At 40.2% G+C, this 16,781-nt stretch overlaps 1 protein-coding gene across 3 annotated transcripts in view; it reads right to left on the bottom strand.

The window, feature by feature from the left end:
* The window catches only part of Gli3 (GLI family zinc finger 3), a 266,280-nt gene that overhangs the window by 100,114 nt on the left and 149,385 nt on the right, over positions 1–16,781 (bottom strand). For all 3 annotated transcript variants that reach the window (XM_027409397.2, XM_027409398.2, XM_027409399.2), the window contains exon 4: positions 13,416–13,521. In XM_027409397.2, the coding sequence (XP_027265198.1) occupies positions 13,416–13,521 (106 nt within the window). The remainder of the gene's footprint in view (positions 1–13,415; positions 13,522–16,781) is intronic.

The following is a 16,781-nucleotide window of genomic DNA, read 5'->3' as shown; positions in this document are numbered from 1 at the left end:
TTGTTTTTGCTAAAGACAAATAAGCACACATTTTTCAACTCTAAAGTGACATGACTTTAAAGATGCAGAATTTTAAGAAAGAAATATTTTAGTCTCTCTTTCAAGTTTTGCTTTAGTTATTAAAAGAACTCTGAAATACTTGAATATAGGTTTTATTTTAAAAGCTTTTATCACTATAGTCCATGTACAAAAAGAGGAAATGAAAACAAAATAATTTTATTAAAAGACACCTGAAGCTTCCTAGTGGGTGTCATTTCACTAATAAGGACAAAAACCACTACAGATTATAAAATACACCCCAATTTCAGAGTTGTTCAAGGGTGAGGGTAAAGATATAGAACCTCAAACACAGGAGTTATGTTTGGAATTAGATATGTAGAGGGCAATTTTCTATTTGCCAAATCTCTATGCTGCATGGGACACTGGGCGAGGTGCTCTATGTGGGCCTGCCATTGATTCCTAGATATAAAATATGATGGGATGGGGAGCAGAGTTGGAAAGATAAAGTAATCTGACAGGAACCTATGGCTCATGGGATAAAATAAAAGGACATGTGTGCATGCATGGGGTAGAGCCATGTTTTCAGAATTTCTTTCAGTGCACCAGCACAAAAGGAAAAAAACAAAAACAAAAACAAAACAAAAAAAACCCAAAAACTAAGGAACACACCTAGACATTCCCTAACAGTCCATTCTGGGGCTTTTGCAGCTGAAAACAAAGGTCAGGGAAAATGCTCAAAGACCCACTTAACTTGTGGCAGAGCTGAGAATGGAACCTAGCTCAGGCCCAGTTACCATGAGAGTAGAAGACTGATGTTCTTAGGGGATAATCAGGCCTGGCATGGTGGCACACACCTTTCATCCCAGCACTCAGAAGGCAAAGACAGATGAATCTGCCTGGTCTTCATAGTGAGTTCCAAGTCAGCCCAGGACACCCAGTGAAACCCTGGTCAAAGAGGATAATGAGAATCCAAGGACTAATGTTTGCATTTTCTGGAATTATATGTTGAAACTTGGAGAGCAACCTTACCATGGACTAATGTAGCAAACATAGTGTCAGGTAGAGAGGGCCTATCCTTGGAGGCAATAAATTCTTCAGTGAGGCCAGTGCCCAGGAACCATTACTTGGGATACACAGGAGTATACAAGTGCTGTGTTTTAGATTGCCAGGAACCTAATATCAGAGCTCACTGGAAGCAGGAAGTAACTCTGCTGGCTCAAAACAAGAAAACATCAGAGTTGCTGTCTGGATATTTTTATTGTCAATAGAAGTCTGTACCCTGAGAATACTCAGTCATTTAGGGAACTTTTAATGCCTAGTTTAAATATGAGAGTCGGGAAGGGAGGGAGGGAGGGAAAGAAAGAGACCAAAAGCAGTCCCTGGGACACTATGTAAGTCTCCTCAAGAAGGATCTGAGTAGAAGCGGGTCTGTACTGTTTCCTTCAGCATGCTCAGTCTTTCCTGACAAGATCATTTGTCTTGGAAATTCCAGGAGAGAACTATTTTTGGGTACACTACCGATAAATGTAGACTCCTGGCTTGGCACTATAAACTTCATGTGCTTGAATAAAATCAAGATTCCTATGTACACACAAGTAACAACAACCATGCAAACAAACATCATAGGTTAAAACAAACAGAACTAGTTGAGGCCAATGTGATGGCTCAGCTAGTGCAGAGGCCTACAGTCAAGTCTGACCCCTGAATCTGATTCCCAGAAGTTACATGTGAAAGGAGAGTACCTACTCCAAACTGCTGTGCGAAATACACACATGACATGGTCTGTACACATGATAAATGATAGATGGACAGATGGATAGACAGACAGACAGATGATAGAAGGAAGGACAGGTGGATGAATAAACAGATGTATTTTTAAGCTGCCAATAAAAATTTTAATTAAGAAATGAATCACATTTCACCACAGAGTCCTGGAAACCCTCTTCTACTATGAATATTACTGTCACTTGGAATACTTTTGTTCTCATTCCCCAGTTACTTTTCTGAAAATTTAAAAAATTTATCTTTTTGAAACTCATAGGTATATGATTGCCTTAATTATATGTATATATAGTATACATATATATTAGTGTATACATTGTATATTAATCATATCTGCTCCCACTCATCTCTCCTAGAAATTTGCTCTTAAGGTAGCTGAATTTCACACACTGTATAACTATGCCACTGACACCTACAATGAGGTATAGTGCGTTCAAATATCAATAATCTGCTATTTATTAGCAAGTTTAAAAGCATAGTTTTGAATTCAAGAGTTATTCTTCTCTGTTCCCACTATAAGCTATGCTTCAGAAAATTAAAAAAAAAATTCACAGAAGAAAAGGAAATAGCCATGGCTGAGATATCTGAATACTATTTCTTTTTGTTATTTCTACACAGAAGAAACACACTTGTTTGATATTTATGATAATGACATAAATATAAATGATACCTAGATATGGTTTTCACTTAAATGGAATGGATGCTTCTCCCTTCCCCGACAGCTGACACTTACTAATTGGTCATGAGGGGACCAACCTGTACTATCTGCAGTCAGTCAGTTGCTTTCCCCACACTCAAAGGAAAGCAAACAGCTTAGCAGCCCTTCCTTCACTGATTTTAATGACTGCAGAGAGACCAGGTTACAAACTTGAATGAATCTCAACTCTTCCACTAATGACATTTAAAAGATGTCTTCAGGTCCCCACGTTAGAGTCATTTAGCAAGTATTCTGCTTGGCAAAGACCTCAGGCAGATGGAAGCTATAGACTGAACACACAAGCCAGAATCAAATGGACTGGAAGAACTAGGAGACTTGTGGCTCTGAGGAATGTAATTCATGCAGAAAAGCGTTGTCAGTGCAGGGCCAGGGAACCTCGTGGGAAGAAAGCAAAATAAACAGTTCAACAAAGAAAACAAAGACTGGCCAATGGCCTTTTCTAAAGCTTGAGTACACTGAGACTTCAGTGGGTGCCCACGAAAAGGCTGCATCAAAGAAGACCCTTGCAAAGCAAACAGACCTAGGAAGGAGGATTCCCTCCCTCTACACACTGCAGGAGGGAGGGACTGTACTCTGCCTTTCCTTCCCATTCAAGGCAAACCTCTCCTCCTCCCCACAAACAGAAGCAGCAAACAGTGACCCACACAATCATGTCTGTGCCTAGACTGAAAGATGGAAAGGTGGAGAACCCAGCCCAAGTTTATTATGACACAATGGACATTTGCTTCAGATCACAGAAGTAAATCACAAGAGTGACCATGTGAAGGAGCCAGCTGGGTCAGATCCCTACAGCCTGCTGCCTACCTCTCATGAATGAGAATCCACTTCTGAAATGCTCAAGGACTTTCAGAGAGGGTATGAAATCCACAGCTGTGCCACTTTTGCAGTGGTGAGTGCCATGAACCGAGGCCCAGAGCAGATTCATGAAGCAGCTCTTCCCTGCTTTAGTCCAACAATCTATTAGTTCCCAGAGCATCTTGAGTTGGGGGAATATTCTCTCTATGCAAGGACTGTATGTACTACTATAGACGTAAAAGCAAAATCAGAGGAGCCCAGAGATTGGTCATTTAAACAAGATAAAAACAGTTCAAGCTGATCTCTTTACTTTTCCTGACTACTTCCATTAAAATGGAAGACCATGCAGGCTCTGAATGGGCGCTCTCTCTCACTCTCTCTCTCTCTCTCTCTCTCTCTCTCTCTCTCTCTCTCTCTCTCTCTCTCTCTGTGTGTGTGTGTGTGTGTGTGTGTGTGTGTGTGTGTGTGTGTGTTAGTATAATGAAGACTTATGAGAAGTCAGATAGCATGTTAGGACTTAGGTTTGTAAACTGTTCCTGGAAATTCCCCCAGATGTTTACAGTGCATGGTGAAAACAGCTCAGGCTAGAAATGTGGGGAATTTGTTCTTTGGAGGAGCTAGAGTTTAGTTTATCAGTAAAAAGCAGTTTATAGTAAGCTATCAGAGCTTTCCTCATGTGTGACATAAATCACAGTAACAAGTTCCAGTGATTTCTATTGTCAATGGGGGAAATCATTTACGTGGCTCCCTCCTCCCCGCTCTGTGATAGGACATACTGCTTGCTCCCTTGTGCATTTGGCAGTTTAAGATATTATTAGAACACACTTCAGTGAGACTATGACTCTCCTTTAGTGTCTAACTTGCTCCCAGGAAATAAAAGATGCATATACCATGTGACTTAACTCCTGTAAGCTCAGCCCTTGCTACCTGGAGTGGCTCAAACCAGGGCAACAGGCACCTTTGAAACAATTTGCAGGTGTGGGCCTAGCAGTGAAGGACTTCTACAGATGAACCTTCTAAAATGCCTTTAGAAGATCATGGGATCACACTTTCTGTGGGTGTACACGAGCGACAGTCCTGCTGTGTTTGGGAAACACCGTTTTTGGGGGGACTAATCATCACTTCTATCCCTAACCATCTTTCCTCTCTTCTTCCACATGGATCCCTGAGCCTTGAGGGGAGGGCTGTGATAAAGACATCCCATTTAGGACTCAGTGCTCCAAAGTCTTTCTCTCCACCATTGTTCAGCTGAGGGTCTCTGTGTTAATTCCCATCAATAGCAAGAAGCTTAGCCAGACAAAACCCCAGCAGGGAGAAGTGGACACAAAGTCCTACCCCTAACCAAGAAGCCATTTGCAATTGACACCTGCTGGGAGAGGGAACATCAGTTTTCCCCAAAGGAATGTTGCTGATTATAACACCCCAGGGCAAGCCTTATGCTTAGGAGTAGTTGGAAAACACAAAGCAGTCATTGGATTGTTTTTGTTTGTTGGTTTTGTCTGTTTGTTTAATGTGCTTTTTTGTTTGTTTAGGCTACGTGTGTTTTCTTTCTTTTTTTTTTCTTTTCATTTTTGAGAGAAAGAACATGAACTTGTTGGTAGGAGTAGAGGGAGAGGAAAGACACGAACAAAATAAGTCATTGGTTTTCTTTAAAAATGAAGACCATTTGTGCTAATGCACAGGCACGTGTAATTTACTCTAGTGTTTGCTTGGATCTTTAGACTGAAGCCAAGTTGTGTTCTTGTAATAGTCCCAAATGAGAACTTGGTTATGAATCCATCCCTCTACTTGTACAACAAAGTTTCAAGTAGCTGTGACTTTTAAACATCTGAGATGCCACTTAGTCCACAATATTAGGTCAGTGGATCGTAGGAAGCCTGTGGCTGTGGGTCACAGGTCTTCATGCTTTCCTAAAAATGCACCTTTATGCTCTATGGTAGCTCCCGCCCTGCAATCTTTTCTTTTCTCCTGCTATGTAGACAAAAAGGACACAGGACTCAGCCACAGAGATGGCCCAATACTGGTTAGTTTTCATAGTGCTGAAGGTAAAACATAAGCTACTGAAGGAGAACAGTAAGCATCAATCACACCTCCTGTAATCTACAATAATAACTGGCCGGGCAAGACCTGCCCACTGGTGCAACAGTGGCACAAGCATCATGGGAGTTTCTGATTATATTTAAGTCCCACTCCACAAATTGAAAGCCATACCAGGCACATTATCAAGCTGAGAACCTATGGCTGAACGAGTCATAGGACCTAGGGGAGAACCTGACTACTATTATGCTGCTAAATAGGCACAGCATTAAACTGACTCCTAATGACTTATCCTTATACCCCCAGGTTAATGCATCTCTCTGAGAAGCTTCTATTTGCAGTAAATGGCATTTAACATAGAGAGCCACAACTGTAGAGAATAAGAGACTTCAGAATTCTCAGCACTAAAGAGAATACATATATATTCTTGCTACTTATGAATTGGTAGCATTTGCAACAGCATACCAAAATCTGTGTGAGCCCAAACCTTACTAAAGCTCAGCATGGAGAAAAGAGTTGGGCACACAATGCCACCACTTGCTGTGGAGCTACAAGCAACTTTTAGATGCTGGGAGACAGAGACACAGTTTTCTTTAAGAGTAACTCCTGGTAAATCAACCACACATCCTGGGCAGCACAAACTGGTCTTGGGGGAGGAGGGGAAACAAAGTTGAAAAAGGATGGACCTAAGAAGTAAGGCAAGGGGAGTGAATGTAATCCAAGCATGCTAGTCTCAAAGAACTAATACAGTTTTCAAAGTTAGAAACAAAGTTCTTTTAAATAAGTACAGAGGGACGAGGGATCACTAGTTTTGTGCTTGATGTTTTTCAACTTCAGAGTTTGCTGTTGTTTGTTTGTTTTCCTCCAGAGTTTTAAGGCTTGGTGCATTGACTGTCACTATTCCAGCTAAGTCAAAACAAAAAACTGCAATGTAATGATGCCCATACCTGTTCTGGTATGCAAAACAAAAAGTGGCAAAGATTATATATCAAAATTTTCCAGCATGGTTACCTGACAAATGTTCTGTAAAAACAGGCTACCTCACTAAACATTCTTATCTGTTCATTCTTTTTAGTGTGCTTGGATTATCCAACAGGCGAAACTCTAGCTAATTTGGCATTTAGTATTCAAAGAGTTCACAAGCCATTACTAGAAACATATCTGCTAACATTTTATTTTCCTGGTGAATGAATTTCCCTGGGGGTAGGTATGGGGATATAGCAGTAACAAGAATGAATGACAGGCAGCCCTGTGTTCTGGGTTCTTGTTTCCCTGGGGAAAGGACTTAAATGAACTTGCTGGTCGGCTTGAGGAAATGGCCTGTCTTTGGTTAGTGCAAAGTGTGCTTATACCAAAGAGAAAGATGGACACATAGAAGCGCTGGCCTCAGCTCCAGTTGGAGCAGTATTTGTGTTGTAAAACTCACTTCCAAGTATCTTCCTCTGGGGATAAATTTTGTTAAAGTTCAATTTTATAGAACTCATATTTTGAAAAATAAATAAAACGAATGCAGTAAATTTCTGTTTTCTTTGAAGACAGGCTTAACATGAGTGGAAGCATTGTACTCAAAGAAAAAAGTCGGTTACAGTCCAGTACCTCCCAGGCCCCCACAACAGGTTTGACAGCAGCCTCTATAGAGTCGGCAGCTTCCGGTTCAGTGACCGTGAATGCCTCAGTCAATATCTGCTCCGGACCGTGTTGCTGAGCGCAGCACAAAGAACACAGGAATTTTTTCCAAGAAGCTGCCGCTCAGGCTCTGTGAATGTGTGCTGTAATTAGGGGATGCTTTCTCTGCAATTGAGGAGCAGATTCAATATTTCAGTCATTAGAAATACTGCAAAGCAGAAGTATTATACCTTTTGAATACAATCTGTTTCATGTTCATTTCTTAATGTAAAGTAAAACGTGTACTGGTTGGTCAAAATTTATGCTGCCTACCCATCAAAATTTTAAAAATTTAGAGGGTGACAATCCCATCCTCAAGCCAATGGTGGGGGCTGTCTGTAAAGGTCAGTGATAAACTGATCCTGAAGGTTCCAAAATTTTTCTCCTTATTCTGAAAAACTACAACCAAACATTTAACTTATTTCTTGAACTGAGGTGACATACAATGAAAACTCTCGGGAACTGTGTCAAAAGGACTGCAAGTTCATTTAAATTACAACGCACAGTTGTAGTCACCTGAGGATGGAGAGGATGCTATTTTAGAATGGGGCTGGCAAATTTAGCATTTAATTTCCCCAGGTCACAAGTTCTCCATGACAGTTACCTATGCCCTTACTGTTAAAAGTTGCTGTAGAAATAGTACACAGTGGATGTCACTGTGTTCCAATAATACTGTACTGAGAAACACAGATGGTGGGCCAGGCTTCGCCTAGGGGCTGCACACTAATTTAGGTGCTTGTTCTCAGTAGAACTCTGGTAAGAAGATATCCAAGCAGGAAGGCAAAAGTGAAGAAGCAAGCATATTGATATTGATATTGTCACCATTAAAAACTTAGGAACCACAGGGTGTACAGCACAGACTCAGTTGCACATATGCAAGGAAATAAACAGTCTTTGCCTTGAGAGATGTAATTACAATCTAGTTTTTTACTTTTGCTGTGTGGGAAGGTAGGGGTATTCATGTTGCTACAGTACTCAATGTAATTTGGTATTATTATATTTTACCAGTCTCAGAGTCATCGATGGTAGATCCAAACACTTGATGATACAAAAAAAAAAACTTTTCTTTCTTCATTTTAAATTATGCTATTAAAATATTCCGATATGATTTTTCTAAATCGACATATCTTAGTGAAGGATTGCCTCAGAATGAAGTGAAACCACTATTTTGCATATGTACTCATCATAAAGTTTTAAGTAAGGGAGCAGGCTGAAAGCTTCTTTTTTAAATAAATATTATATGCACTCCCAATAAACACATTTAGCACTAAGGTGACGCTGAGTTCAGTGGTACAGGGAGACTAGCAGGAGGAGTACCAGCGCTGGTCATCTACTTACTGTTTCTTTCTCTAGATATTTACCATAATGGTGTCTTTTCTTGCACTTTCTCTCTCTGGGAAGTAATGAATGCAATCATTCTCCAAACTTGCTGCTCACCTTCCACTCTCAAGCCTAAAAGGCTATCTAATGGGGGTGGAGGGTGGGGTGGGGCGGGGGAGCCTTCCTTGTCCCAGTGTACTCTATTTCAAAGCTAATATTAATGCTCTTCCCTGTACTTCCTCTCCAGGCAGCGGGAGGTGGGCCACTTCTTGTGAAAAGAATAGCTCTTCTTAGAGTGATTGCAGTGGGCTGGGCAGCTCCATGTGAGCCACCTTGACTCCAGGAAAGGAACCCTGAGAGCGCTCCCTTCTCCCTAGACGGTGAAGAGAAAGCAGCTTCTCTAAAAGGAATGAGTCAAGTGGAAGGTGACTTACACCAGTGGCTGTGTGCTGGATGCACATGCAGCCTAGAGAGGTGCTGTTCTCACCCACAGCACGAGGCAAGCAGAGCACTCAGTTCCACTGGCAAGAAGATCAGGTCAGTGGGGCTTGAATTATTGCAATGGATTAGTAACTAAGGACTCAGCTTTGGAAAATGAATTGGCGATCTCAGTATAAAGCAAGGGAGAGTCCAAAATCTAATTCATACTGGTTCATGAATGAGAAAAACTTGGCTCAAAAGAGATTTTACATACAGAACAGACCCCCAAAACACCCTGGGAAGCATAAATGAATGTAAATGAAATCATACTGGAATTCAAAACACTTTAAAATTGGGGTTTCTAAATATACATCATGTGTACTTTTAAAAAGAGGCCTGATCAAGTAAGTTCCAACACTTAAAATGTACACACACTCAAAAGGCAAAAGCACAGTCTTCACTGCTGCAGAAAACAGTCACTTGAAAATGTGAGGATATAATCAGCCAACTGGCAACATTTTCAAAGAAGTTTAAAAAACAGGTAGTAAGTTGCAGGCTAGAGGGCTTTAAGGCCCTCAGAATCGATCATGGGCTTTGCTATGATACAGTAAACAACTCAAGCTGGGGAAACAGAGAGAAGACTGAACAGAAACCACATGTGCACTGCCGCACCGTGTCTGGGTTCGTTTGGGTGCACCAAACCAGCTCAGTAATATCCAGCTCAGTGAAATTTGGTGTCTTCTCTAAAGCCTCGTGTTCTCTATACAATGTGATCATAACAATGTGGAGAGGAGGAGACATTCCATGTCAGTTGGCCACAAGTCCTGGTGAATTTATTCAGAACAATTCAGAGGATGAGGAAAGAGTTCTCATATTCAGTGCGGAAGAACTCACTTAAATGGTGTAAACATGATGCAGCAATTGTCCATTTCATGAAACAATTTAATGTGACAACCTACAGAGAGAGATGATACCTATACCATGACTCACTTATTATACCTTTTTAATTTAAATTCATGGTTTTGAGCTAAAAGAAATACCAAGAAATCTTACATTATTTCCCAGACTGTATTATAAGCCATTTAAGTTTCTATACTTGAGCTACTCTGCTCATCCATAAAGTGTGGGTAACAATGTGAGAGCAAGGAGGTAAGCTAAAGGCATTTCATATAACAAACTCAGCTTTTAAGCATAAGCTGACATATTTCCGTACATATTTATAAGGCTTCTTGGTTATTATTAGGCTGTAATTGCAGTTGTTCTAACACCTAATAAGCCACGGTTGGAAAAACAAAAGCAGGTTAATTTGTGATTTCCTCTACTCATTCAGAGGCAAATTAAGTGTCAAACAGCTAATACAGAACATATTTCATTTTATGAGATTTTAATTTAATTCTGCACCATATCATTGATGCCTTAATATAGGGTGGTTTATCTAAAAGAGGGGCAATTTATAAACCTTTTCAATAGAATCTTTAATGATGGAATATGATAGCATAATTACCATAGTGCCTGCCATCCTTCTGAACACTGGTCTGTCGGCGTTTCCATCAACACAGACCCTTGTTTTGCAGAGACTTATAATTTAGTTTCTAAAGTTGGCACTAGAGGAACAATTGTGTTTACAAAATAATTAGAATATCTCCAAGTTTTAGCTTCTTATAATTAAAAATATTCACTCTAAAAGCTTAGTAAGCTCACTTGTTTTCATTTGCTAGAAGACAATTAAAAGGCAAGCATTTTGGAATTCAAATCTTGATAAGATACTTTTATATTTTACAGTTACTACTCTGGAGACTTGGGTACATGGGCCACATTTGCTATCAACACACTCAGCTTTAACAATCACAGCTGTGTCTTTATCACCTGTCAGAAGGGGTACAGGCAGCTGGGGTAACCATGAAGCAAGACCAGAAGAAACTTGGTGTTCATATACATTAACTTTGAGCATGCATTTAGAGAGCAACCTTTGCAAAGTACATGCATGATAGTTCTTTTATTGAGTCCTTCCTGCAAAGCAGATAGCTGTATTTCAATAAAGTGAAAGGACTATTCCAAGGGGAATTTGCCAGAGTCTACAGCACAAGTGAGGGACAAAACCAAAGGGTAATTCAAGCATCCTGATTGCTCAGCCATCACCTCAAAAACTGGACCAGCCTGGCTGTCCACTGAACACCATTTGCATGTCTGTCTGCCATATGCTGAGAACTTTCCACAAACTATCAAAGAGCAGTGACAATGTCTAACCAAGCAAAAAGAAAGCCACAACAATAAATGGGTACACATAAGATGCTACAGAAACAGCCTCTGGGATAATATGAACATGAGCCACAGCTCACTGTGCAAAAGGCACTTGAAGACAATGCAATGAGTGTCATGCTACAAAGGCATGGAGATGTGACTTGCTCTAAATCCTAGAGCCATATTATAAGCTCATTATCCACCCAGGGATCTGCTAGGACAAGCTGAAGTGGAACAATCCTTGAAAACTATAGACATGAGGTCCCATGTTCCACACCCCCAGCCACAACATTCTCTCGGAACCCTCAAAATTGTCAACTACCCTTATATCACAACTCTTTGATGCTCAAGAACAATTTAGTCAATTACTGCTTAAGTATCTTAAAACTTGTCTGAAAAAAGTACAAAGCACTGGGAATCTTAGAATGCCCAGCTCAGAGTTACAGATGAAGGAAAAGCCCACGGTCAACTCACAGCTCCTATAGACATGACTTAACCTTATCTGTGTCACTGTTTAGCTATGAACCCAAGCAGGGCCTAGAACATACAACAGGGGTTATAGGAGGTTTTGCTGTTACTATAACTCTGTCAGAGAATCAACAGGTGGAGTTTTTAATTGATAACTTCCTATTTGAATTTACTTCTAAGATGAACTATAATAAGCCTGGAACAAAGAGTTTAGCATATTATTTGAGGTCAGTTAAAAAGAAATTCTCTAGAACATGGTTTTTGAAAGAGTGAAGAACTCCCTGATTCCCCAGAAAATCTGATGAAATTATTTCTTTTATTCTTCTTCTTCTTTTTTTTTTAGTTTTTATATATTTGAATCAAAAACAAGATTGAATTACATGACGATCCCGGTTCCCTTTTGGTGCATGCCTGTAGTCACAGCTACTTGGGAGCCTGAGACAGGAGGATCGCTTGAGTCCAGGAGTTCTGGGCTGTAGTGAGCTCTAAGTTCAGCATCAATATGGTGACCTCCTGGGAGGGGGGGGCACCAGGTTGCCTAAGGAGGGGTGAACCGCCCCAGATCGGAAACTGATGAAATTATTTTATCAGAAAGTCTCAAATCTGGGAGGAGTTAGCCATCTTTGTCTTTAAGGCATGTGTGATCTAGATACAAGGATAGAATCCCTTCTAAGATCCATGTGGTACCATCCATAACATAAACATTCTGTAAGACCAGGCGAGTTATGTGTCATCTTGTAAACTCACAATTACAAATCCACTTCCCTTTGTGTAGGAGAACTTCAGTTGATTCTTTGGTTTTATGTGAGTGTATTTTTAGAAGGCTTCAGGACCCGTAAATACTTGCTTGTGTTCCAGTAAACGTCACCAGAAGAATAAGTCACAAGTTCCTTCATTCTCCCTCTGTAAATACCCACTTCTCCTGCAACGCTCACAGAGGTCTCAATGCAGATTTATTACTCACCTCCAGGCAAATCTGAACTGAAATTACAGTTCAGTAATGGGAGATGGATCCAAAAAGCGGTTGGTAAAATATTATATGTGTACTTGGGCATACAGTTAGGACTGTTAATATCAATTAATTCTGTTCACAGAGGAGGACTTGTTTTAAAACAACTTCATTTTTCTTCAGCATACCGTATAATTACACAGCTGTAACTAATAGCCAGAGAGATGCAATCTAGCATCTATATAACCAGCATTATTCTTCAAAGTATTATTTGTGCTTTTCCAACTCCACTGTCTCAGAACAGAAGGTGATTATTACATATGACTACATATGTACCAAGGCCATTAGCAGGGAACAGCCCTTTTCAGAGAGTGTGTCCAATTATAGTATATGACAGTTTTCTGAATAGTAGTGCAGAACACTGTTCTGTTAGTTTGTAAATCTACAGCTCTTTTTCTTTTCCCTCAAAACCAAGTGAGATAATATTTATTTCCATGAAATTTTCTTTTTGTAGTATAACATTTTTATAAACCTTCTTTTATTTTACATGAACCACATTTGCCATTTTGTTTGAGTGGCATTCTCATCAATCAAGTGACTGTTGGTATATGGACCATGGGGACTCTGGAAATCCTCCATAAACATTTCATTTTGATTCTCTGTAATTCTTGGGTCAGAACTTTTACATAACCAGAATTTTAGCATGTAGAACTTCAAACCTAAGTCACAATTAAACACATGTTGTAAGTGGCAAACTTCCATTAAGGTTTAACTTTAACCCTTTAACTTAAAGTTTGTAACTCACAGCTATTTGTCTCTCATCAGCAAAATATCAGAGAACAGTTGCCAGCTAAAACATGTGACAGGCATCCTCAGAAAGCACAGGTGTGATTCAGTGAATCTAGGAACAGATCTTTGCCAGGTTTTAAGAGTAAATCTTACATTGTTATCGCACCTTCAAAGCCCAGAAGACATGCATTAAGAGTCCATTTCATTAATGGGTAACGTTTTAATACTTACACATGTAATGGAGGAATAGGAGATGGATCATAATGGTAACGGCCCTCATGATGTCTGGCATCAATTGGTACAGGAGGATGGAAGGCAGGGAAAAGATGAGGAGGGTCTGAAAAGGAAAGAAAGTATACCTTACATAAAATGAATATTTTGTGATAGCATTTCAACTCAAGGCAACCTCACTGCATGAAATCTCTTAAGAATTTCAAGAGCTGAGACCAAAGAGATGAATCAATGATCAAGAGCACTTGTTGTTCTTGCAGAGGGACCTGAGTTTGATTCCTAGCACCCAAGTCCAGTGGCTGAAAACCCCTTGTACCTCAATTTCCAAGGGATCTATAACGCCTTTGTGTGACTTCCATGGGAACCTACAGTCATGTGCACATAGCCCCATATAGACACACCCTTACATGTAATTAAATAAAACCTTAAAAGTAAATTTCTAGGGAAATTATTGAAAGCTAATGAAAACACTCACTGCCATATTATAGAAATATGATGAGGCAAATAATTCAAGAATGCTCTGGAGAAAGTAGAGACTGCGAATGTACCTAACACCTTACCAGAAAAGCAAGAATGAGAGGAAAAGCATGGCTTCCTACCCTGGAAGGAAGGTTTCCCAGAGGGAAAGCAAGCAGGAGACACAAAACCAGGAAGAAAATTATACTGTCAAGTGAAATTTTAAATGAACACATTGCAACATTAATGTATTAGTGTCACACCCTTGGTATTCTTAAAGGTGTCCTGCCTATGGTTTCTGCTGCTTTCTATGTATATACATTCACATATATGTACATGCTTTAAAAACTTAAATGTATGTTTCTCTTTGGCTTAAGTTAGGCCTCCATAGTTCCAACAGCAGGGCAGTTAAACTTCCTCTTTCCCCAAATAGGCCCTGACTGGGAGTGATGATAGATCCACTGTGCTCCATCACAGATGGAGATCTGGGGAAACTGAGGTAACCACTGCCATTGTAACCCATCCCTTCTGCTCCTTCCACACATCATGTCCATCAGCTGCTAGGTCCTGTGTATGTGTCCTACTTTTACATAACCTCCTAACCCAAATTTACTTGTACCCCTTGTCTCTGCAAGTCTGATCTGCTGCACAAATTGAAAACTTGAATGCGTTTTATAGCTAGAAGTATGACTGATAGTTTGTACTAATGTTTTGTCTAAGTTTCAAGGAATAAAATAAAGGAGACCAAAGCCTGTCTACTTAGCACCAGTGCTAAGTGATATTACAGCAAATATGCCCAAACATGATCCTTAAATACTGCCCTTGAGCACTGACAGTCACCTGTCACAGCAGATGCACTCATAGCAGAGCATTCCTGGGAACTGCCATGCACAGCAATAAACCTTAGAATGGTACCCAGCTACTTCAAGGATTCTGAAGGTTATAATTAGCAAGCTTAAAGGCAAGTCAAACATATGCTCAATAAGCAAGTTTTGTGCATCCAGATCAGTTACTGGAAGGCACAAAACCAGGTAACAAGGTCTGGGAAACTTTGCCAAGTACAGCAGACAAGTATGTGAACTGTACCTCCTGAGTCAGCAACAATGCACACCAACTAAGAATGCCAAGTAATAAAAGTTAAGTGGACATGGACACGGTGACTATTACACTATGGAATCAATTCAAAGGAATCTCATTTTATTCCCTCTATATCCACCTAGTTCAAAATTTTCCTCAATACATCTTTCAGAATCAAGCTGTGCTCCCCCTTTAAGGGCGGGGACCCCCTTACGGCCTTCCTTTAAAGATCTAAGTATACTTTACAACAAAAAAGTAAGAGAGAAAAACTGTGACTGTGCACCGACTGAACACATGTGGCCAACTAAGGAGGGGCCCCAATCTGCATTTTCACTAGTATCCCACAACGGTCACAACCTAGAAAATAGTACAAGAGGTCTATGAAACCAAGCAATGCCACTTATTCAATGAATTTTTGTTGTAATATCAAGCAAGGAGGGAGTGAACAGCAGAGAAGGAATTAATTTGGTATTATCAAATCAGTGTCACTGTGGCATCACCAAGTTCAACAGGTGGGGTTGTCTAATCACTTGTCATGTTTCACACAACGCATAAGTACATAAAAAAGACTCTATCTAAACAATCAGTACTCAACAGATGTAAGACAATTCTCCTGTAATGCAAGCATCATTCAGCTTGTTAAGTTTAACACAGAATTTATTCAGCCATGTGGCAAATTTACTGTTAAACTTAACTCAGCAATCCTGAGATGGAGAGCCGCCCTATGGAAAGCCAAAATGTCCTAATTTATTTAACCAGTTTTGGTGAAAGTTATCTTATCGTCTTCCTTAAGACAACATGAAACTAAATGTAACAGTCTTTGAGACTAGTTGGAAAGTCTGCCAGATTTTCACTGTATGTGTCTGAAACTTTGAATTTTGAAACAAATCCACAATAATCACAATCAAATCTAGGATAAAGACAGGTGATCATCAATTACAGGCAGTCTCCCTTTCCTTTCCACACCAAAACAGGCTTGGCTCTACAATACCCCACCCCACTCCACCCTGTGCATGTCATCATTCTTGGAAATAAAAGAAACATATTTAATAGAACTGTATGGAAATTACACAATCTTAAAGGATGGCTCACTTCTGAAGGTTTTCCCAGACATGCCTGTCTAGGGTAGCACTGAGAAAACTGTGTTGAAGTTGGAACGATAGTTTTACTCCCTTGCATTTCGGTTCCTGACTGCACTGTTAACATTAATCCACCAGACAAGGGGATGGCAAGTGCATTTTGTTGTTTCCATGTGGGTGCAACTATGAATTATGTCTAAATTCAACACTGTGTTGCACACACACAGACATAAAGTGTGTAAAGGCATCCATATTCAATAAATACCTTCCATAACTAAGAAAGAAGCCATTACCTGTTTTATAAGTTTGTATAATGAAGTTGTGGAGATTATATATACAGAAAAGGGGACCAAACAGTTAATCCAATAAAATCAAGAGTGCCAAGTGAGTGTCACGGTCCCTTCCCCCGTGACAGCATGCAACACAACTGCTGACCTTGAGGGCATTTTCCCATCTTGTCATTTTCAAAAGTCTCATTGCGCCGGGCGTTGGTGGCGCATGCCTTTAATCCCAGCACTCAGGAGGCAGAGGCAGGCAGATCTCTGTGAGTTGGAGGCCAGCCTGGTCTCCAGAGCGAGTGCCAGGATAGGCTCCAAAACTACACAGAGAAACCCTGTCTCGAAAAACAAAACAACAACAAAAAAGTCTCATTGCAGTTTTAGTCAGGGAAGGAACATTACTGTGGCATTCAGTGATGTCCTCACCTGTTAGATCTACAGAGTCTGAAAGTTAATTCTAAGTCCATCTTGCAGGA

This window comes from Cricetulus griseus, chromosome 3 (assembly GCF_003668045.3).
Source record: "Cricetulus griseus strain 17A/GY chromosome 3, alternate assembly CriGri-PICRH-1.0, whole genome shotgun sequence".
NCBI lineage: Eukaryota > Metazoa > Chordata > Mammalia > Rodentia > Cricetidae > Cricetulus > Cricetulus griseus.
The sequence above is the reverse complement of the archived record's forward strand: the minus strand, read 5'-3'. Positions and strand labels throughout refer to the sequence as shown.